This window comes from Cheilinus undulatus, linkage group 17 (assembly GCF_018320785.1).
Source record: "Cheilinus undulatus linkage group 17, ASM1832078v1, whole genome shotgun sequence".
Lineage (NCBI taxonomy): Eukaryota > Metazoa > Chordata > Actinopteri > Labriformes > Labridae > Cheilinus > Cheilinus undulatus.
The window spans coordinates 19149212-19170975 of record NC_054881.1 but is presented as its reverse complement, the minus strand read 5'-3'; the positions used below and the strand labels follow the sequence as shown (position 1 = coordinate 19170975).

The window sequence follows — 21764 nt, the reverse complement described above, 5'->3', positions numbered from 1 at the left end:
AATCTGAGAAAATATGATGACAGCTATCCCCAGTTTGGTTTTATTGAGAACAGCGACCGATAGCCACAATGTGTTGCGTGTCTTCATTTTGCAAATGAAGCCATGAAGCCCGCCAAGCTAAAGCGTCATCTGATAAGAAAGCATGCAGAGTTTAATTAAAAACCAAAGATTTTTTCCAATGAAAGGGTAAGGATTACATCCTCAACTTTTTCATTTGTTTTTTTGTGGTTGATACTTTGAGGCCTCAAGTTTTGACTACTGGCTATTAGCATACAGTATGACTTTTTGAGCCAGAAATAAGCATGTACAGATGAGATAGTGGATACGCCTTTCTCCTGACTAAGAAGGAGCCATGATAGTGACTTTTCAATCACAGCAAGAGCCAAGCTTTAAACCATTCCTTGGTTTATTTCAAGTTTAGGTCAGATTTGTTCCTGCAACAAACAAGGGACTGTGTCCTGAATCAGGACAAGGCTTGTCACAAGCGTTTATTTGTCCAAATAGTTCTCATGTGTGTTTCAGTATGTATTTTACTGCTCTTGATTAGCTGGTAGGTCAGGTGAAACTAGAAGAGCAGCTGCTTCTCCCGGATCCTGCAGTTGACCCTTCCCATCCCCGCTCTCCTGAGCACATCAGTATTAGACACATGGTCTTGCCAATGATACCCATAAATGCACAGAAGAGAAGTCGCCACAAAGGAGTCTAGCCGGTTGTCTCTGACCTCCTGTGAGCATACTAAGACCATGAAGATCCAGGACTCAGACTTGGACTTTGGTCCCCAGGCTCATACCTAGCATGCCACACCACTTTGCCCTGCAAACCCATCGCCCGTGTGCAAGTCCAAGTCACTGTTAGTGGATCGATGGATTACACTGGCAGAGTAGTTGAACTGCTCCCCAACTTCTATGATCCACAATGGCAGCAATCAAGGCTTATGATTCCTGGATCTTTGTTTCAGCCCAGGATATGTGCATTCCCAACATTTCAGCCTCCTCACTCAGGAAGTTAAGAGCCTCCACAAGATAATCTGCAGTTTATGCAAGGATCACAGCATCATCAGCAGAGTCCAGATCAGTTCTCTGGACATCACCAAAGGACATGTCACAGTTACCTGTCCCTACTACTCGCCCTATAATCCAGTCCATACAGGTACTGAAGAGTGTAGGGTCCAAGACACACCCCTGCCTCACCCCAGAATCAACTGGGAAGTAGTCAGAAGTGAAGCCACCACACTTTGTACCAGAATATAGAGCAGAAAACAGGTGGACAGGTGAACATACTTTTAAACATAAACACAAATATACCTTGATCTCAGCTAGGATCTCACTCATATCCCTTTCCTTTTTATGTTTTTGGTACAACTATAATGCACCCCAGACAGCCAGTCAAGGATGTTGACTATGTTTTTCACATTTGATCAAGCAAGTTTCTGCTGCATTTTAAAATCAAGATAAAGATGATATAGAATTTTTCCCTTTGATTATTCATGATGCTCATTAAAGCAGAGAGGTGGAGATGTAAGCTGAGTTACTGTAACTATCAGGGTCATCCTTAAATAAAGGTCAGACGAATAAAGGATATCACCCCAACGCTCACCCTCCTCCTCTCCTCCATTGATGAACTCATTGATTTCTGTGTTTTTTTCCAGGGCAAAGGTAAAATGAGAACGTATTGGCTTCTCGGGGAGAAGACTGATGTGTATGTAATCTGAGAGGCCTGCTGATGAGACAACAGCAGCAGAGGAGACAGCAGCAGGAGCTCCGGTGGCCGAGCCCATACTTTATTTGTTCTAGAATAAGTCCTTATTGGTGATTTCTGTGCAGAGGAAAACAGAACGACACCATGTGACAAAAACAGAGGGGAATTCCAGGTATTTTTTATTACCTGCATACTGTAACAGCAAAAAAAAAAAAAAAAAAAAAATGTTCAAGTTGTTTTTGTATGAAGAAGCTTTCTGTCCTCAGAGTGAGTACTTTTCATGGATAAATTCTTATTTTTTGTGCTTTCTATATTAAGATTTGTATAATGTGTTTGGAAGTGTATTAATATTTCATCCATTGAAGTTTGGAGGCACAGGATTATTATTGATGTCACTGCAGGGGTTCATAGATGATGTTACACAGTAAAAGCTAATATGTATATATGTATATCCAAGATACTGTAAGATATTTTGTTCAATAAACTGAGTAAAACACTCTTTTTCCATTTATACACCAGCTGGGGGTTTTATTCCTTTTGCTTTTTGGACTGTGGTTAAATATTGATGTTTACATCCATGGCATGTGGAACAGAAGACGAGCAGAAAAGCATTTTCATGGGTGATTTCTTTGAGCTGAAAATGTTCTAATTTCATATTTTCTTTCCAGATTAGGATTCTGATATCCTGACCTAAGAATAGATTGACACGGAGCAGCAATAAGTATCAGTAACTTAGAGATAATGTTTTTTTTTTTGTAGGTTGTGGGGTCTTTTTTCACATCTTGCAAATATAAGCTGGTTGTATACAGAGATGCAGCTTAGTTTTATTGTATGCTGGGTAAGGCCTGGGAGAAAACTTCAATTCCGACAGGCCTCCAGAGGGGGATGATAATTCCTTACATTTGTTTACAAAGACATGCTGATTGGTAAATTGGACACAAGACAATGGCTACCCCAGGAAATTGTACTGTTGCTACACCACAATGTGAAAACAAAAAAAAAAAAATAGAGACACAAAAATAGGAGCTGGTCAGCAACTCAGAGTCAAATAAAAAGGCAGCTACCCTTACATGGAGGTCCCTGGGTGCTGGGGTCGGAACCAGAATTGGTTGTGAAAATCCTTAAAAGATTAACCAAGTCCACAATAATCCACATCTATACAGTGTGTCAAAATAGCATGTTCCACTTCAGAACCAAAACTTTAGTAGTCCGGCATTTTTAGCACCCTCGGGATCAGCTGCTTTTAATCGCTGTACTCTCACTTGAAAACAGTTCAACATTTGGAACTGCACTGCACTTGTCACTGTCACCTCTCCTTCATTGACCAATGAAAATCAAGAAGAGGCAGGACTTTTGATACCAGCTTTGTAAACAGCAGTGGTGGAGGAAAAACTGATCTTACTCATCTTTGTCTTTTCCTGCTCTCTCTTACCATATTTCCTGTCTTTTTTCAGCTGTCCTATCGATAAAGGTAAACTAAAATATTAAGGACAAACAGTTATTAGAAAACAACATCATCAGTACTACAGAGAGGAAAATGCTTTAAATACAAAGTGCTGATTGTATGTTCTGACAACCAGTCAGCTGATCTGATGTTGTCATCTACATTGATGTTTCTGATGTTTGTTTTGAGCTCTGGATTATTATTTTCACTGTCACCATGTTTGTAGTTTACACCAAACACGCTGGGTAGCTGGATATGGCCCTCTTGAGTGTCCTGTAGGGGTGTCCTTCAGTAACTGCATACAGGCAAGTGTATTTACAAGAACGCTCATCATACAGTTTATCTGGATGCATACAAGGTGAAACATCAAGTACATCTCCAGCTTTGCTGAGCTAACTTGCTGAACCAAAACAAATGAACACCAATTGTGAGTCATGTGATCAACCATGTGGTTAACTAGGGGTGCACGATAACTATTGGGCCGATAACAGGAAATTATTACATCATTCCAATAAGTCCGATATCATGACGACTAGCCCCGATAACGTATATATTTTTGTCAGCACGGCAGTGCTGGCATTTGTTTTCTTTCTCACGAGACTACACCTTCCAAAACAGCAGGTGGCACTGCAGTACACCACCCACTGTTAAGCACCAGAGAAGAAGAGGAAGCAGCCCCTGTGCTACAATGCTAACAGCACAGTGGCGTTATTCAGTATTTATGGGGAGGATAACACAACCGTGTGTGTAGAATTTGCCCTGCAAAGGTCGCAAAGAGTAGAAAGAAGTCCTCGATGGATCTTAGAAGTCACTTAAGAGTCATCATCCTAACAATGTTAAAACGAAGCGCCAGCAGCCACTAGCCTCGGCCGCGGGCATTAGGACCGAGTCAACGGCTAATACCAGGCAGAGCGCTGAGCAGGCATTAAAAACTGCAGAAAGTTTGCCAGAGCCAAAAGGCGCGACGTTATAATAACAAAATCAGTCTGACAGTCTCCTGATCCATCGCTACTTTCACAGACATATACCTGCCTGCTTTGTTTGACGTGGTTTCATTAAGTCTGGTCAACGTTAGAAACCGAAGTTTACCCACAGACCAAGGTGGACTTCACATTCTTAACTTATCTCTGATAGGACTTATGTCAGTGCATATTTTTAATCTTTATGTAAAATATCAGCTCACTTTAATCCTTTAATCCTTCAGCAGCAAAAAAAAAAAAAAAAAAAAAAAAAAAAAAACCCAGACCCCCAAATATCTCCATGTGTTAAGCATAACAGCCTGTGATCATTTGGTTTTATGGGGGTAAACCTAAGTCAGTTGTTTGTGTATGTTGTGCTTGGTACACAAATGTTTAACTAAAAAAAGTTTTCTATAATAACAGTTACAAAGTCAGAATAGTTCTTTGTTTTTTGAAAACACGAGTGATATTAGTTAAAATTAGTTATAAATATCTTTGCTCACAACATATTAACCCCTTCTTACCTCCAGATATGCATAAACACATCAAATAAACTTCTTTTGTTAAATCAACAATTGGAAAATATATATTGGTTATTACGGGTAATCAGCCATCAGGAGTAGGAAATTATCGGTTATCCGTATCGGTTCCAAAAAATACTTACCCTGCATCACTATGGTTAACATAAACCCCTGTGCTTTTTATATTACACCCCTTTCACTTTGGCCTTCAAACCCAGATGCAGCATTTGACATTTCACCTTCACTGCAAAACACCTGCACCTCATTCTTCTTTTCTTTGGGGTTTCACAACATTAGGAATGCACAACACAGCTGTAAACAGGACTTCAGTTTGAACAGTTAAGCAAGGTCTCTTCACTTTGTAACAACACAGCCTGGAGAGTGCTGTATTTCTGATTTGGTTTTTTGAATGAAAAAGGGGCACTGAGTTTACCTTCCAACAAAGACTACATTTCAACCACTGCTGCTGTAACAATTTCTTCCATCTCCTTTCAAGCCTAAAATGAACAAGTTTCCATGATTAGAAAATAAAATTGTGTTTCTTCACACATTGCTGTAACTACTGTAGCTGGCTGAGAATGGTTTGAAAGAGGTCTTGGATGTTCTTTCCTGAGTTTACCCTGCTTTTAATAAAAGCTCAACACTGAAGTCCTGATTTGTGCTCATTAGGAGGAGAAATTTCAATCAGGAGACTTAAAGTTTTTGCCTTTATTTGGAGAGGACAGGAGGGCAGATAGTTTAACCAATTTTTGCTACTTTTTTCTAACATGTTTGCCATGTTTAACCAATTTTTGTGCTTTTCCCCCTTTTTTTTGCAACTCGTGGCCCATTTTTGCTGCCTTAACCCGTTACTGCTGCTTGCCCATTCATGCCACTTTTAACTTATTTTTGACACATTTAACCCATCTCCACCCTATTTTGCCAAAAATGTTTTGCCACTTTTAACCCATTTTTTGCCAGTTTAGTTGTTGTTTTTTGTTTTAATTGTTTTTCAATGTTTAACTAAGGGCTGCACGGCGGTGCAGGGGTTAGCGCTGTTGCCGCATAGCAAGAAGGTCCTGGTGCTTCCCGGTCAGAGCCTTTCTGTGCGGAGTTTGCATGTTCTCCCTGTGCATGCGTGTACTCCGTACTCTGGCTACCTCCCACCACCAAAAACACGCTCATTAGGTTAACTGATGACTCTAAATTGCCCGTAGGTGTGAATGTGCCTGGTTGTCTGTCTCTATATGTCAGCCCTGCAATTGACTGGTGACCAGTCCAGGGTGTACCCGGCCTCTCACCCAATGATAGCCGGGATAGGCTCCGGCCCCCCCACGACCCTGAACGGGATAAGCGGTACAGAAAAAGGATGGATGGATGTTTAACTTAGAGTATTTATTGCCATTTTTTGCCACTTTTTGCCACCCGTTTTTGCTGTTTTTTTCCATTTTCTGTCACTTCTAACCCCCTTTTGCTGCATTTGCCCTATTTTTTGGTCCTGTTTCACAATTATACAATTTTTCTCCACTCTTCTACTTTATTTTGTCATTCTGATGTTTGTGCAAATCATGGCCTAGCTATGAAGTCTGACATTGTTTAATTCACCGTGCCTATGCAGCATTGAGATTACCAGTCAAAAGGTAATTCTGTTTTACAAAAAGAGGTTTACATTTAAAGCATAAGTGAACCCCCAGCTCAGAGCTAACTGAGGCACTACTGCCTCAGAGCAATCTTTTGAGGTGGAGGATTTTTCCCCTCCAGAGTCCCCTGAAGCAGGTCGTCGAGTGGTGGCGGACCGTGGTGGTCCTAAGCACTATCTGTTTGGGCCGTTTGCTCCAGCACCGGTGTTACTAAAGCTGGAGCTCACGGAACCGAGGCAGTGCAGGTGCAGGCAGGAAAGGATGGGAATGGTCTCTGAATGGTAAAGTCAGTTAGAGGCGGCAACGTTGAACATTGAAACCTACTGATAATAGGTTTCTACTTCACATAAGCACCGCCTTCTAAGAAAAGATTTTTCAAAGCAGATGTCCATTTAAGCTAATTAAAAGTCATTAAATTTATCAGTTTGGTGCAAATGTCTGAAATAACACCAGCACTGATACATTTTATCTTATTTCAGTCAGATACCTCAGTGTTCAGCTGAACAAAAATGGTAAAGTGTTCACGACTTCTTTAAAAATTGCTATATTGTACTGCAGCGTAAATAAAATCAAGTTCATTTTTTGTTGCTTTGATAAGAGTGGTTATTACTCAGCTTGAAAATAAATATGGTTATCACAGCTTAACTGTGCAACAGACCATGATTTTGCTGACCCCCATGGACCCCCAGTTTAGCTGGGCCCCAGAAAGCCCTCCCCTTTATCCCCCCTATCGACAGCCTTGTTCCTGGATAAATGTGAAACAAATCCCATGCAATAGATAAAACAGTCTATCTGGTGTGTCAGGTTTACCAAGAAGGGCATATAAGGTAACCAGAAAAACTAAAATCCCAACTAAAACATAATGAGATCTGGTGTAAAAAGGCTAAACAAGAGTGAGCTTTATCTAATCTTTGAACATCTTAGCATTAATTAACAGCCTTTTGTATCAGATAATGTAAAAAGCTTTTGTGGTATCAAGGGCTGATGAGATCAAAGGCTGTTAAATTGTCTTGAAAGTTAGGCCAGATCATAAAAGATAATAAAAACTTTAATTTCCTAAGCTTGGTGTCATGCTGCTTCAAATTTTCTGAGCATATGTAGGCCAGATCCTCCTGACACTCGCATGTTTTCATCAGTTTAACCCAGAAAGAGTTTATTAATGTCCTCTTATGGTGTCCAGCCTAAATATTCAAAGTCCTGCTGGAATTACACATTTAAAAGTCGGGAAGTGCTCGCAGGAGTGTGGAGGGCAGGTCAGGAGAGGGGCAGACCACTTGGTGTAACCTTTAATGATGATTTATTTTTATCTTTTGTTTGATGTCAGCTCTGAAAGTCATGACAGTTAGCTCAGCTTTGGCTAACATATCTGCTTTGTTTCTTAAATTTTTATGGATGGTGTTGCTGTCATGATGTATGTATTGGTAAGGTAACCTGCCATAGAAAATGAGGAGCTGTGCAGCCTAATTAACTGCAGTCAGCTGTGAATGGAGGAGGAGAGAAGTGCAGAAAAGCGGGCATGCAGCTGTAATGACATCAGCGCTCATTAGATGCTCATTATCAGTAGTGGAGCAGGGGCATGGCCACTGTGTGTGGCCGTGTGTCGGTGAATGTTGTGTGTCCGTGGCTTTTTTCATCTCTGCAGGAGAACATCTTCTCCTCCTGCACGGCAGTAATTACCGCCCACTTTCTCGCAGTGTCACACACAGCCAGTGCCTGTTAGCTGCACGGCGAGCAGAATGAAGGTCTCTGCTGAACCCCAGCGCTGACCTGCTCACTCCTCACGGCCGACCAGGCTGTCTATCATCCTGTCCTCTGTTATTTTCTGCTGTTCACAAACCAGGGCCTTCAAGTAAAAAGTGTGCCACTGCATTCTGCAAAGATAGAGTCCTTTAGTCAAATAAGTCCACACATGGTTTGGTTATTTCATCTCCAGACATTGTACATCAGTGGTGTAAATAAACAGACTGGAATAAACACAATTTTCTGATCTTCTGGTCAAAAGAAATAAAGACATCTAGCTGCTTTAACAACAGCTTCCTTCAATAACTGTTGACAGATAATTCAAGGCTGTTTCCAGGTCTACAGCTGCTGCCTGTGTCAGGACAGAACACCCTCACATTGTTTATGTTTGCTGATGCTATTTCTTTGAACAAAGGGAAATATTAAGCTCTCAAGCTATTTAAAATATCCAGTCAGGATGCCTTTCTCAAGAGATATTGCATGATTTGTGGTTATAAATTTGACTCTTTATTTGCAGTTATTAATTTGCTTTCATGGATGTATATAACTGGTGGTGTGGCTGTTCTGGGATCCACCTGCCCTTCCACGAGCCTATGTGGGAAGCATCACGCAGGGTACATAACAAGTTCCTGTCTTTCCTTTGCCTATGAGGAAAGCCTGAGGCAGGAAGAGAAGCAGCAAAAACCCAGAGCAGAGCAGGAGTCAATGACAACAAAGAAACATCGATTAAGTCAGATGTAGCATAAAGGAGAAGCTGGGGTGGAGGAGGGTTTCAAAAAGCAGCTTGAGGAGGGAGCAGCAACGGGTAGTCAGACAAGAGCATTTTAAATATGGCAACATGAGAGCGATTAGCTAATAGCATGCTTAGAGCGAATCAGCTTGCGTTGGATCAGCTGATCTCAATTATAGGGCAGTGCTCAACTCCATGGCCTGCCTGAGCTAACGATATGCTTGATTTATGGATGCTACCAAGGAAACCAGAAGTCAACTTTTAACCTAGCAACAGTAAAAGCAGGTGAGAGGCAATAGGAAACTAAGGTTGTGAGTGCCTCCACCACACAGGCCCTTAAACTGAGTTCAGACTGCTTGTTTTCAGCACTAAAAGCCAAATCCAACAGTGGTAGGGTTTCAGCACCTGTGGGCCCAAAAATCTGTATTTTCACCTGGTGTAGTGTGTCACAGTGAAGGCTTTCTATATTTGGTTCTGTGATGTCAGTGAATGTGAGTGAGAACACAGAGCACTCTGTACATGCAACAGTCACAAATGTAAACAAACCAAATGACAATCGAAGGAATGATGAAGATGGTGTGAAGAGACGAGGAAAAGTTTAAGCTCCATGACAGACTGAAAAAAAATGGAAATTTCTGCAAGAAATAACACCTGTTCTGCCATTTGCATGAGCATCAAGTTAGCATATCATTCATCATAATGTTCGAATGTAGTTTTTCCAACTCCTTTTTATTACAGCATCATCACATTGGTCGCAATGATTATTCTCATTGATAAAAGCATTATCAGCTTAGAAAAATACAATTTATTCTCCAGTTAACACACTTGTTTTATTCAAATGGTTGGAATGACTGTGTGAGTACAGTAACTTAAATAATATTCAAAAGGAACAGCTTTCTAGATCACAAGCATGTTTAGGCTTGATACCCAGCATCCTCCAAGAAGATAAACCAACCTAAGTTTAGCAGAGAACAAAATTAAAACCCCACTCGGAGTGTTCTGTTAGTGTGTAGAGTTGCATGTGGGGTCGTTACACAGGGAGGAGAGGGCACGGTGGCAACCATAACACAGAGGCTGTTGTTTTCTGAATCACTGCATGAAAATAATGAAATGTTTGGAAAGAAAAACAGCATAAAAATGAGCTTAAATTACTTGTCACCATAGCTACCACCTCCTTATCCTGACTCAGAGTATAAAGATCCAGTGATGACTGAAATTATCCTCTTGCTAAAAACACATATCTGTTTCATTAAATATATGACTGCAATTATTGCTTTGTGATTCACATCAGCCTACTGCGAGCCTTTGTAAGGACAGAAAAGGAGCCTTTGTGCTGTTTTCTAAATCCTGATATGGGCTGTAGTTTACTGGACAATGGCGAGATATTCACACGATGTCTGGCATAGTTCGATTGTGATAATTACAGGATATGAAAGGAAGAAAAGATGAATGGAGCCAGAACACAAGCCGAGCTTCTTGTGTGTGAGGCGACAATACAAACAAAAGTTTAAAAAAAAGAGGTATCACACTGACTGAAAGGAGAATCAAACTGTCAGCTCTCCAGCATTGAGCTGCATGAGAGGAGGTAAAATATGAACAACTTTTGTGGTGAATACATCACAAAGTAGAGGTGGGTGCTGACAACAACAATTTATATCATAGTATTGTATTTGCTCTCAGCAGTTACAGTACTATATTGATGTATTATACAAGTATTTGAAAAGCGTTTTCAACTGATATGACCCTTCTTCTCCCCTTAAGACAAGCCTAAAACGATACCAATACGAATACCACCACGACGTGATGCTACAATAAATCTCTGTGTTCAGTTCTCAGAATGTTGTAGCCTCTAACTGAATCTGTGGTTAAAAGTTTTGTCTTTCTCCTGCTGAGTTGTGTTAAGTTGCTTCTTAAAACACCTAATTTCCCGATATGGCTCTTTCATAATAACCTGACACGTCAGATAGACTGTTCCATATATCCATTGCAAGGGATATATTTCACGTTCATCTTGGAAACCTCCCATAAAAAGTGTGTAGAAGGGCAAAACTTTTAAAAACAATTCCCAGAAGGTGATTGGACTAAACTTTTGTCTGTCAAATCCGTTACAGGCCAATCAGAAAATGAGGCAGTAGGCATGGGCAGCCCCAGAAGAGGAAGAAGAGGCACTGTTGTAGTTTATGAGTGATGGAGCTAGTTGGTGGATAAAACTAATGATGGAGCAAAAACATCAGGTGAAGTGGGAACACATTTGTTTCAGTCAAGAGAAGCTTTCAGTACGGTTCTTTGCTCCCATTTTAATAAAGAAATGTGACCCAGTTCAGAAAAACTCGCCACTATAGATTGTTTGCAATCACGTGATCCTGGGTTTCTGTTGGGGGTCAGGACATGGGGGACAGCCATTAGGAATGAATGGTAATGGTGAAAAGTTAGTTCTTAGCAGTTCTAAATGGACTTCTACACTGAAATTATCATCAGAAAATATCCACATATGTTGAATATGTTTCCTACACTTTATAAAAAAAGTGATTTTTCCCACAGTTAACAGATTTACCAGGCGTGGGCATGCAGCTGTTTGAGGTATGATCATTTATGATCTTCTGTGTAAGTGGTGAAAATGCTGACAAGAAGTAGCTACCACATTTATCAACACAAACTGGCATCCCTCAGTGTAGAGACTAGCAGAGGGAAAAAACACCTCATTTTTCTCATCATTGTTTATTGGCTGACCCAGCTGTGAATCACTGTTAATACTTTGGGTTAACACTCAGCAGAGTTACACTGAGTGCTGACAGAAACAGCAAATAATTGTTTTTAGGAAGCCAAACACGGAGCAAAATGTTTCTCAACACATCAGCTCAACAGTGACTTGTTAGTTTGTTTTAGTGAGTTCAGAAGTTTTCTGTCTGGATGGTTTAAAGACTAAATGTTAGAGTAGTGATGTCTGAGATTGTCTGCAATAGACTATTTTCAAAACGGTAACTCTGGTCAACCCATTTTTAATGTCTTTATTTCATTTTGTTTGATTAAAATTTTAATTATTTATTTTACCAAACTGTTTTATCGCTTTTTGCTCATATTTGTCTGTCTCTACATTAAGCTTTTTTCATACCTACTGTATTGAAAAGAGTTTCATAAATAAGACTGCCTTTTCTGGACTTCATACAGAGATGTAAGTGGTGATGATATTTAAGGTCTGAATTCTGCTCTTTGATTGATTTTAATGCGATCCATATAAAGTAAAAAATATAATTGTTTAATACTTTTTTGGTTTAAAAACACAACCCCTGATAATTCAAAGATAGTAAATGAAACTACCAAATCTTGAAAAAAAAACCCAACTCCTTCCCTGCGAGGGAAAGAAAGAGAGCTCTGTCTTAATTGCACCAATATGTATTGCAGAGTGTAGTTGTGCAATTTAGACTGTGTGCATAAGCTTTCCTGCTAATTTTTGGTGAGTAAGAACAAGAATACTGGGGGCCTACAAGATATATTTTTGCCATGGTTACAAAATGAGTCAAGATCTTTCTATTTGACTGGAATCTTCTTTAAAGTTTACAAATCATGAAGATGAATGTTAGTGACTCTTTAATTTTAGCCCGTAATGGTTGAATGTGATGTGATAATGTGCTGTACTGTCTCAGTCATCAGGAAGAGGCTCAGGCTCATCCAGACGCTCACTGATGGGAGTGCTGAACTTGGCCGACTTCCTAAAGGGAGCTTGTAGGTTGTTTACAGCTGTTACACCCTGTGGCAAACAACAGAAGAATGATGTTAGACCATGATCCATTACAAGTGCATCTCAAAGAACTGACTAACATGAAAAAGCTATCTTTTTTCTGTAATAACACGTCCTAACAGCATGTGAGCATCAGACATGTCGCAGTGCAAACCCACTGTCCACACTGAATCTGTTAAAGATGTAATCCTTCACTCTGTAAATGGAGGTTTCCCTTGTAAATATATATACATAATTCAGCAGCAGGACATGAATAAAATTGCCAAAACAATCAGTCAGGAAGTGTTGGATGCTGTTGGAAAACAGTGTGAAAATTCTGCACACTAAAAAAGGAAGAAACCAGGCACTTCATGCATGAAAGAGTGTAAAAAGTCAAACTAAAGGATTTGGCCATTATATTAGATGATTTCTTTAAGGATTTCCTTTCTCATTTTTTACATGTTTTTCCTGTTTCCTGGTTTCTTCCTTTTTAGTGTGCATACTTTTCAGGTAGCGGCATTTCTGCATTTTGAATCTTTAGTTTTTCAGTCTTGTGAAATATTCTAACATTGTGAGATACTACAGTTATATTTCTGTGAGTTACAGGCCCAAATCATAAATGATTTAAACAAGAAAGTGTGAAATACTTATTATTACATTATGCCTTACTGAATCTAGAATTTATAAAAATTTCACTTTTTCAATTGCAATACTTGAAAAAAAATGTGTTTTACTTCGTGTCACATAATGTGTGAGCCAAAGACATTAGGAGCCCAAAGGATGTACAGCAGAATAATAATAATAATACAGGACACTCAGCCCACAGCCCAGAAGAAACACTGAGCTAAGAGCTTTGAGTAGTATATAATTATCCTCTCCTACCGACGCAAATGTGTTCTTCTGTGAGCTTGTTGTGTTTTTTCTGATGTTATATGGTGCCACTAAAATAAACTACAAACATAGATGCATGGCTTCAAGGGGGAAATTACTCTGTTACACATGCTTTAAATGTCATTTTGGCTTAAAATTAACTCACAAAATATCTTCAAAAGTATGTGGGAACTTACAACACCCAAACAGCCAAACAGGTCAGCACGTGTATTAAAAAATAAACACTGACTCACCTGTATCTGATGGCGATTTTCACTCCAAAATGTAATGGCCTCATCAGATTTGTAATCATAATCCTGTAAACGAAAAATGAAAAAACTGTCAGATGAAGAGTTTCATGGTGAAGAGCAGCTTATCAGGGGCATGGTCTGTCTATGTTCCAACCTTCACAAATGGTCATGAGTTGTATCTTGTTTGCATTGCATAGAATCAGCTGTGGTGGTGTCCAAGTAAGAGGAGACCCAAGTGTAGACCAAAACTAACTGAAAGGATTCATATTCTTTCTGGCCTGGGAATGCCTCAGAATCACGTAAGAGAGGATGCCACTAAGACCCACCAAGTGAAGGGAAATGGATGGACGGGTGGATGGATGGATGGATGGATGGATGGATGGATGGATGGATGGATGGAGAGATGGATGGATGGATCAATATGATGGATGGATGAATGGATGGACGGATGGATGGATGGATGGATGGATGGATGGATGGATGGATCAATATGATGGATGGATGATGTGAATCAAACCACTCGTGGTTCTAAACTACATGGACTTGTTATGAAAAGATTATTTTGATCATTGCAAGCCTAAATGAAATGACCCCTTTATGAAGGTTAACTGTTACACATAAATAACCCAGCTCAAGTCAAAAAGCACCCTAATGATTCATGGGAGACTAACCAGAAACCTCAGCTTATCAATGTAAAGAAAAAAATATTTACATTGATAAGCTGAAACCAGAAATCTTGGTGGCACTTTAAATATTAAATAATAAATTGTTTGTTAAGCTTATTTTTTTAATAAATTGTCTTTAAAACTTGTATTAGAAAAGTTTACATGTCTACAAATTCCGGGTATGAACAGAGTAGTCAATCTCATACAAGTGGTCTAAAAATGAAAAAAAGGATTCATCCAAAGGTGGAACAACAGAAAATGTGATATCTGGTTGCTAAGTAAGTATTCTTTCAATAAAGTGTAGTCCTCCACAGTAATGGGAGGCATTCATTCTTCAAGGACATGATACGTTTTATTTCTCCCAGGAGCTGAGGAGAAAACCATCCTCAAAGCTGACACACTCAGTCTGTTTTGTCTCAGACACCTTTTACGAGCTTCTTAATGTCTATCTGTGTTGTCTGTCACCCTCCTGTTTGTTTTTATGTTTCCTTCTGTTGACAAGGCTTTTAATCAGGAGGCAGAAAGAAGAATGAGTGGAGAGAAATATGAAGCTGGAAGAACATAACAGAGAAAAATCCCTCAGAGACACAATAAAAACAACTATCTGTACAGAACTCCAGCAGGACTCCAATCAAGGTTTACAAACATCTTGGCAATGATTGTGAGAGATGGAGGAACCTGGACTAAATTTCAAGTCTTGTCGCAAAGCGTCTCAATACTCATATCAATTTGATATTTCTGTTTTGTTTTTTTTTTCATAAATTTGCAAGAAAAACTCTGTTTTCACTTTGTCATTACAAGCTACTGAGTGTAGTTTAAGAACAAAAAAAAATGAATGTAAACCACTTTAGCATCAACTACAACCAAAAAAGTGAAATATTATTGATTTAAATACACAAAATTATCCAAAAATAGATGCATCTGGCTTATATTTTCATTGCTGTGGTATCAAAACTGCCCTCAATATTGTTTTTCCCATTTCCCCATCAATTCTATGCACCCATCCTACTGTGAGTAAAGAAATGTCAACAATCAGTTCTATAATTGCTCCGTTTACACTGAAAAAAACCCTGAAAATTATAGTTTACCTCACACAGTGCCATATAATGCAGACAGCTCATTTTCCTCCAGTCTACAAAGCTTTTACTCTCAATCACTGCAGCTCAGAACATCATTAGGACCATCATCTCATTTCATATAAAGCAGTGCACTCATGGTTTGGATGATATCGCCTCTGAATGGATTGTAATTAAGAAGTCTGCCTCTTTCAAATGGTTGTGTTTACAGCTGCATCACAAAGCAATGCTCCAGCTGCAGAGGCTCTCTTCTTTTGTTCGTATTTAAGTGTTGGTATCACAGCCTTATTATTTCTTTAAATTGGGCCAGTAATTCAGAGGGGGCAGTCAATAACTTATTAAAGTGAAGATATAGGTTTTAGTGAAGAACAGCAGGGTATCCTGATGGTCCGTCATGGTGAATGTATGCTTTTAGGGAACATGTTTGTTTTGTTTTCAATCAAATAAGAGCTGATGAGGAAAAGTATCTGTAAGCCAGTAAGAGCAGTGTCTGGGTCTGCAATAATAAAAGCAAATAGGCCTCGACATCAAAGACTCAAAATCTGCAAACTTGATGATTCCGTGGTAGATTTCATTTCATTCATACTAGGAAAGTTATAACATTGCCACATTTTAACCTGTTTTCATCATTTTTTTCCACCAATTTTTGCCACTTTAACACATTTTTGCCATTTTTCATCCCACTTTTACCCAATTTCACCACATTTCCAGCCCATTTCTTCCTCTTCCGTAACATTTTTGTCACTTTTAAACCCTTTACACCAATTTTCTGTCCGTTTTTGCCATTTCTTAACTAATTCTTGACGCCCATTTTTGCCAATGTTAACCTCATTTCACTATTTAATATGCCCAATTTTGCCACTTTAAACCAATTTCTGACCTTTCTTAATCCTATTTCTGCCCATTTCTGCCATTTTTAAGTCAATTTTGCCACTTTTCCCCTCTTTTGCCACTTTTATCTAATTTCTGCCACTTTTAACCAATTTCTGCTACTTTTAAAATCCAATTTCACCACCTTTTCCTCAAAATTTTGCAATTTTTAACCTATTTTAGCCATTTTAACCCATTTTACTTCTGTTTTTAAGAAAAGGGATTAACATTTTTAAGATGGCTATGAAATACAGCACGAATGAATTTGTTGCTTTGAAGATTGGTTATTATACAGATCTAAAAAAAAAAACATAGCTATCACAGATTAAATTTACAACAGACCATGATTTTGCTGACTCCATGGGCCCCCAGTTTGTCTATGTTCCGGAAAGCACCTCTGCTTTATCCCCTCTCATGGGCGACTTTGTCTGCACATGACTATTCTTAAATGCGCATGGCTGTGTTCAATCACCATCAGGTACAGTAGGGGTCCCCTGTCTCCTTTATTTTGGTGGTCGCAGGCTGAAAAGTTTAAGAACCCCTGATTGAAGCAAGCCTGGGCCTTACCTCTGTTGGTTCAGGAGTGGGAGGCACAAATCCGTCTGCGCAGAAATCCCTCTGGGTCGTGGAGCTGAAGTCGGTTTTGGGTTGGGGTAAGTTCTTTTCAGCACGAAACTTCTCACTGTAAGAAAAAGAAGATTGAAGACCGCTTATTACTGAGTCAATCATAACACCTTGTTTTGTTGAATGTAGTTTCATTTTTGTTCATACAGGACACAACAGTCGTAAGCCTGGCAGCACCCACAACCTCTCTTTCAGAATACTTTTCACAAACATTAATGTTGCTGGTTTAGGAAAGTTGACTTCTGTGGTGACATCACAGCGGTTCGTCATCATTAGGGGTTACTTCATACACATGTTAAGTAGCAACTGCTGCACCAATTTTTTTCAACTCCTGCAAGATTACAATAGAAAAAGAAGAAATAATGGCTAACTCTTAGCAAAACAATGCTTACTAGAGCACAGCTATTTACCGTCATCCACTCAAAACGCTGCATGATCAGCTCTTTGGAATTGCAAAGATTGACTAGAAAGGAAGAAATTTGATTTGCAGTACGCTTCACAAGCGGGTTGCAACACAGGCAGAGTATGTGGAAATCTGAGGTTGATCTGCCAAGTGAGCCTTAGCCTGTGGCACCAGCTATGAGTAGTCTCTGTCTTAAGCTGAAACTAGTTAAGTTATAACTAAGTTGTGTGATTTTTTGGATGCACCATGGAGACGTAAGGTTGATCTTAACTAGCAGAGATTTACATCCAAACTAACCAAAATATTGTCGCAGATAATATTTTCACTTAATCAGTGAAAAGCATTTTTAACCCGGTATTTGTTCCAGCACTGCTTCTTGTGTCAAACTGTCTCTTAACAGGCTAATGGCAAATAATTAAATTATGCCAACTGCCGTTGATCCTCAAAGAGTAACAAGTGGGGATGAAAATATGACAAAGAATTTTGCCTTGCTGGTTATTAAAGGAACAGCTTCAACCTAGTGCCTGTATAAAACAACAACACTGGCATTGAGTGGGGAAATCAGTAATAATATGAGCTAATTTAACAGTGTTCTGTAGAAATAATCTCTGCTAATGACTGACTTCTAGTTTGACTGATCGAATGTTCCATCCTATTGGGCTGCTATTGAACACAATGGTGGGAAACAAGGATAAAATAGAGCCATATGTACCCACAGAGATGGTGAAGATGTCAGCCTTAAGAGATGAAAGAACACACCAGAAGAGTGAAGCAGATACGAGCACAGTCTGTTGATTCCCACACAGTCCTGAGAACAGGGTTTAATCAGTGAAAACAACTGTGTGGGCGCAACAGACTGATGATGTAAGGAATGCATAATCCTTGAACATTTGATTTGATGTGTTATGATGTGATGTTTACTCCTAACCTGTTGTCTAAGTGTCTGTTTTAAATGCCAACCAATCAGTCTTGAAAGCCTCTCAGTTATAGATGACTATAATCTGGTAGGAATCAAATAGCGTTGGTGTTTGCTTATAAAGTCCAGGAAATTCAGTGTATGGTTAAAGCTTGAGTGATGAGACAGCGTCTACTGCTGCTTGAGCTGTTTTCACTGAAGACATGATGCTTTGTATTCTTTATGAGCAGTTAACTGGTGCGGGGACGTTAATAACCACATCTGTGGGGATCGACTCCATAAACCCCATTAGGATGACTGGCCTCCGTGTAAAATAACATCATAAAATGTGATTTAAAAGGTATTACAGCTGTGATTGAACAGTAAAACAAACCCAGACGTGTAAATATTACATCACTTTCCTTCAGCATGTTTCCCTCTCGGCATGGTCAGGCAGTGTTCTCCGTTTCCATAAACAAACCGCTTCCAGCGGTAATTTATCCAGCATCAAAAAAACTGGTTTCATAGCTGATTTACCTTATCATCAGGGCGATATGTTTTTCCAAAAGCTCACTTCTGATGCCTGAACCAAGGGAATAAAAAAAAAAAAAAAAACAGAAATGAAATGGGCACGCATAAAAAGTCTGTGGAGAAAGACTTGCAACAGAAAACAAAGAATAAACACAGAAATTAAATGCACAAAGATCAAAGCATACAGTATATAATCAAATGCTCTTTAAGAAAATCCCACCTATATGTGAAGTTTTTACCATTTATAACATACACATCACACCTTTGTTTTAATGGTTTATTAAGGTAAGAATACTTCTATTGTTGATGCACAAAGATAGACACATACCTCTCTTCCTCACTCCTGGATCCTTCGGAGGGATGAATACTGCTCTGTGTGTGGTCACAGTTTCCATTGTAGAGTCTTGGGCCAATGTGAGAATCCCTTTGTGTCCTTGTCTTTGGATCTGGATCCTCGTCTCCTCTGTGTCAAGAGCAGCAGCGGCCCTCTGGGTACAAAGACATTCAAGTTCAACGAGGAAACAAACATCTGCTTTTCAAATAATTCCATTAATACTACCACCACTGTATCTTATAATCATACAAACATAATAGATTAGTATGTTGATATTCCTTGCTGATATAATAAAAGTAATAAAAACTTTATTCCTCAAAAGTTGGGGCACTTTTTAAAAATGTAAATATAAACAGAATGCAGTGATTTGTAAATCTCATAAACCCATATTTTATTCACATTTGAGTATAAATAACATATCAGATTTTGAACTGAGACATTTTACCATTTCAATGAAAAATATTACCTCATTTTGAATTTGATAGCAGCAACACATGTCCAAAAAGTAGAGACGGGGCAACAAAAGTTGGGAAAGTCAGTGATACCCATGAAAAAACAGCTGGATGGAGCATTTTTGCAACTATTTAGGTTAACTGGCAACAGATCAGTTATATGACTGGGTATGAAAAGAGAATTTTAGGAGGTTCTCTCCAAAGTAAAGATGGGCAGATTTTCACCATGTTTCTCACTTTGACATTACAAAGACAGAATATCCCACCATCTACAGCATATAATATCATCAAAAGATTTAGAGAATCTGGAGGAATCTGTGTGTAAGGCAGAATGGTCAACATTGGATGCTGGTGATCTTTAGTAGCACTGCATTAGGGTAGGGTTACCCCATACCTGCATCTCTGCAGGTATGGGGTTGTATTAGTGCCTGTGGCATGGCCAGCTTACACCTCTGGAAAGGCACTATCAACGCCAAAAAGAAGATTTGAGAGTAACATCTGCCCCCAACCAGCCGTCTCTTTCAAGGAAGGCCTTGCATATGCAGCAAGACAATGCCTAAACCACATACCACATCCATCACAACAGCATGGCTTCACAGCTGCACGGCTGCAATCAAACATTTGATATGCTGTTTATGTTCTATTGAGAATAGAGTATAGGTTTATGTAATTTGCAACTGGCATTCTGTTTTCATTTATATTTCACACAGTGCCCAGCTTGTTTGGACTCTGGGTTGTATGAAGAGAATTTGATCTGAATCTAGAGAGTGATTGTGTTCTTTAATGCGGAATACATCTGCTTGTTGAACACCTCAATAAAGTCTTGACTGCCAGCAAATAATTCCAGATATTCTTCCACAACAGACAGATGAAGCCATTATAATAATAAAACCTTCCATTTTTAACTTTACCATAACACCATGTTTTCTTTTAATGTTGCAGAAAAAGACTTGTGTCTGTTTCATGATAATTTTGCTATGCTTCATTAATATATTAGAACTCAAATACAATAGTATGCTCTTTGTTCTGGATTAAAATCAGCAGAATGTGTTCATTCATAAATATCTTGGTTAAATGAGATTAAACTTGTATGTTATCATTGTTTGGTAACAGTTTACAGATTCTTTTTAATCAAATTAGCTTCACATAATATATGCTAAGTTATTGTATAACAAAACTAAAGTCACTCCACAGAGCATTTCAACCTTTCACAGAAACACAGCTGTAACACATTATAGTAATTTTGTGTAAATAAATCCCATGTATATCAAAGCTACAGGCGCAGTTCTTAATGTAAAACCTGATTAAAACTAGAATCTGAGGTGTTACAGGTCACAGCATAACACCTATTACCGTTTACGAGATTCATAAAGGGGAAAAGGACAAGTCTATTGTGAAACGTTACATTTTAATGTTAAGTAACTTTAACTTTTTTAACGTTCTAAAAAATATCCCTCGTCACATCGCGCTTCTAGCTAACATTAGCAGTTAGCAAAGTTCACTCACCTCTTCTGCCCAGTTGTTTAACATACACCTCCCTACTTTATGTACAGAGACAGGCTGGTCGGTCATTTCAGCACCAAGATAAATACTGAGGTTGACAATAACTGGTAAGAAAACTTGAGTGCACTAAAACATCTCAGCACGGTAGTCTGTCTCCTGTCGTCTGGAGAATTCACCTAGCAACGGTAGTCTGTTGACGGAACTGTTGCCATGACAACGGCTCGGCTTTTTCCGGGGACAGAACAAAAGAAAGACAGGAAAAACGTTCTCTGCTTTTCCTTTATCATAATGAAATATCTCAACACATCTCAGCAATCCTTACCGTATAAGCCTGTTAAATAATGGTATAAAATTCAACAACATTTAAAGAATAGTACAAACTTCAAAGTATCATCTATGTGTGTTAAAAACTGGATTCTGAGTAATCAGTGTTTGTCGGCACTGACCCTGTTTGTTTCATTAAGCACCTGCAACCATTGACGTGTTCACCAGCAGCTTCTTCGTTGCAACAGCAAATCCACTTTAGCATCTTTGTCACTTTATAAATTAGCTGTCATATCCTGGTCACTTAAAGTTTAATGATGTCATAACTAATCTAACTAGTGTCCAGGTCAAGACAGGCAGCGGTACTGATATAAAACAAAAATTAGGCAACAATTACATCAACCAGATCCTGGTCACAGAAAGTCATCAGCCAAAATGTCTACAACCTGTTGCATCTTCCTCCATTTCCTTCGGTGTACTTTTAAAACAGATTAAACTGCAGGGAATCCAAGGCTGAAGGAGCAGCAACCTGAAACTCCTTTTATTCATTTCAAAACAAATTTTGAGAGTAAGTCTTGTTACTGAGGCACAGAGCAA

The 21764-nt window shown here is 39.0% G+C and overlaps 2 protein-coding genes across 2 annotated transcripts in view; one reads left to right on the top strand and one right to left on the bottom strand.

Moving 5' to 3' along the window:
- The window catches only part of LOC121525691 (atrial natriuretic peptide receptor 2), a 133026-nt gene extending 130815 nt beyond the window's left edge, over positions 1-2211 (top strand). The window contains exon 22 of the mRNA XM_041811800.1: positions 1649-2211. Coding sequence (XP_041667734.1) covers positions 1649-1711 — 63 coding nt within the window. The 3' untranslated portion in view covers positions 1712-2211. The remainder of the gene's footprint in view (positions 1-1648) is intronic.
- Positions 2212-11923: 9712 nt separating this feature from the next.
- Positions 11924-21045, bottom strand: spag8 (sperm associated antigen 8). The gene is made up of 6 exons (XM_041811714.1): positions 20907-21045; positions 18943-19102; positions 18621-18666; positions 16729-16843; positions 13554-13616; positions 11924-12459 (listed from the first exon to the last, which is right to left on the bottom strand). The coding sequence occupies exons 1-6, from the start codon at positions 20970-20972 to the stop codon at positions 12352-12354; spliced, it is 558 nt and encodes a 185-aa protein (XP_041667648.1). The 5' UTR covers positions 20973-21045; the 3' UTR covers positions 11924-12351.
- Between the last annotated feature and the right edge of the window lie 719 nt (positions 21046-21764).

Coding starts and splice junctions, on each gene's coding strand:
- spag8 (XM_041811714.1), bottom strand. CDS start 20,972: ATGACCGACCAGCCTGTCTCTGTACATAAAGTAGGGAGGTGTATGTTA. Junction 18,667..18,942: donor TCCAGGAGTGAGGAAGAGAG/GTATGTGTCTAT, acceptor CCCTTGGTTCAG/GCATCAGAAGTGAGCTTTTG. Junction 12,460..13,553: donor AAAATCGCCATCAGATACAG/GTGAGTCAGTGT, acceptor TGTTTGCCACAG/GGTGTAACAGCTGTAAACAA.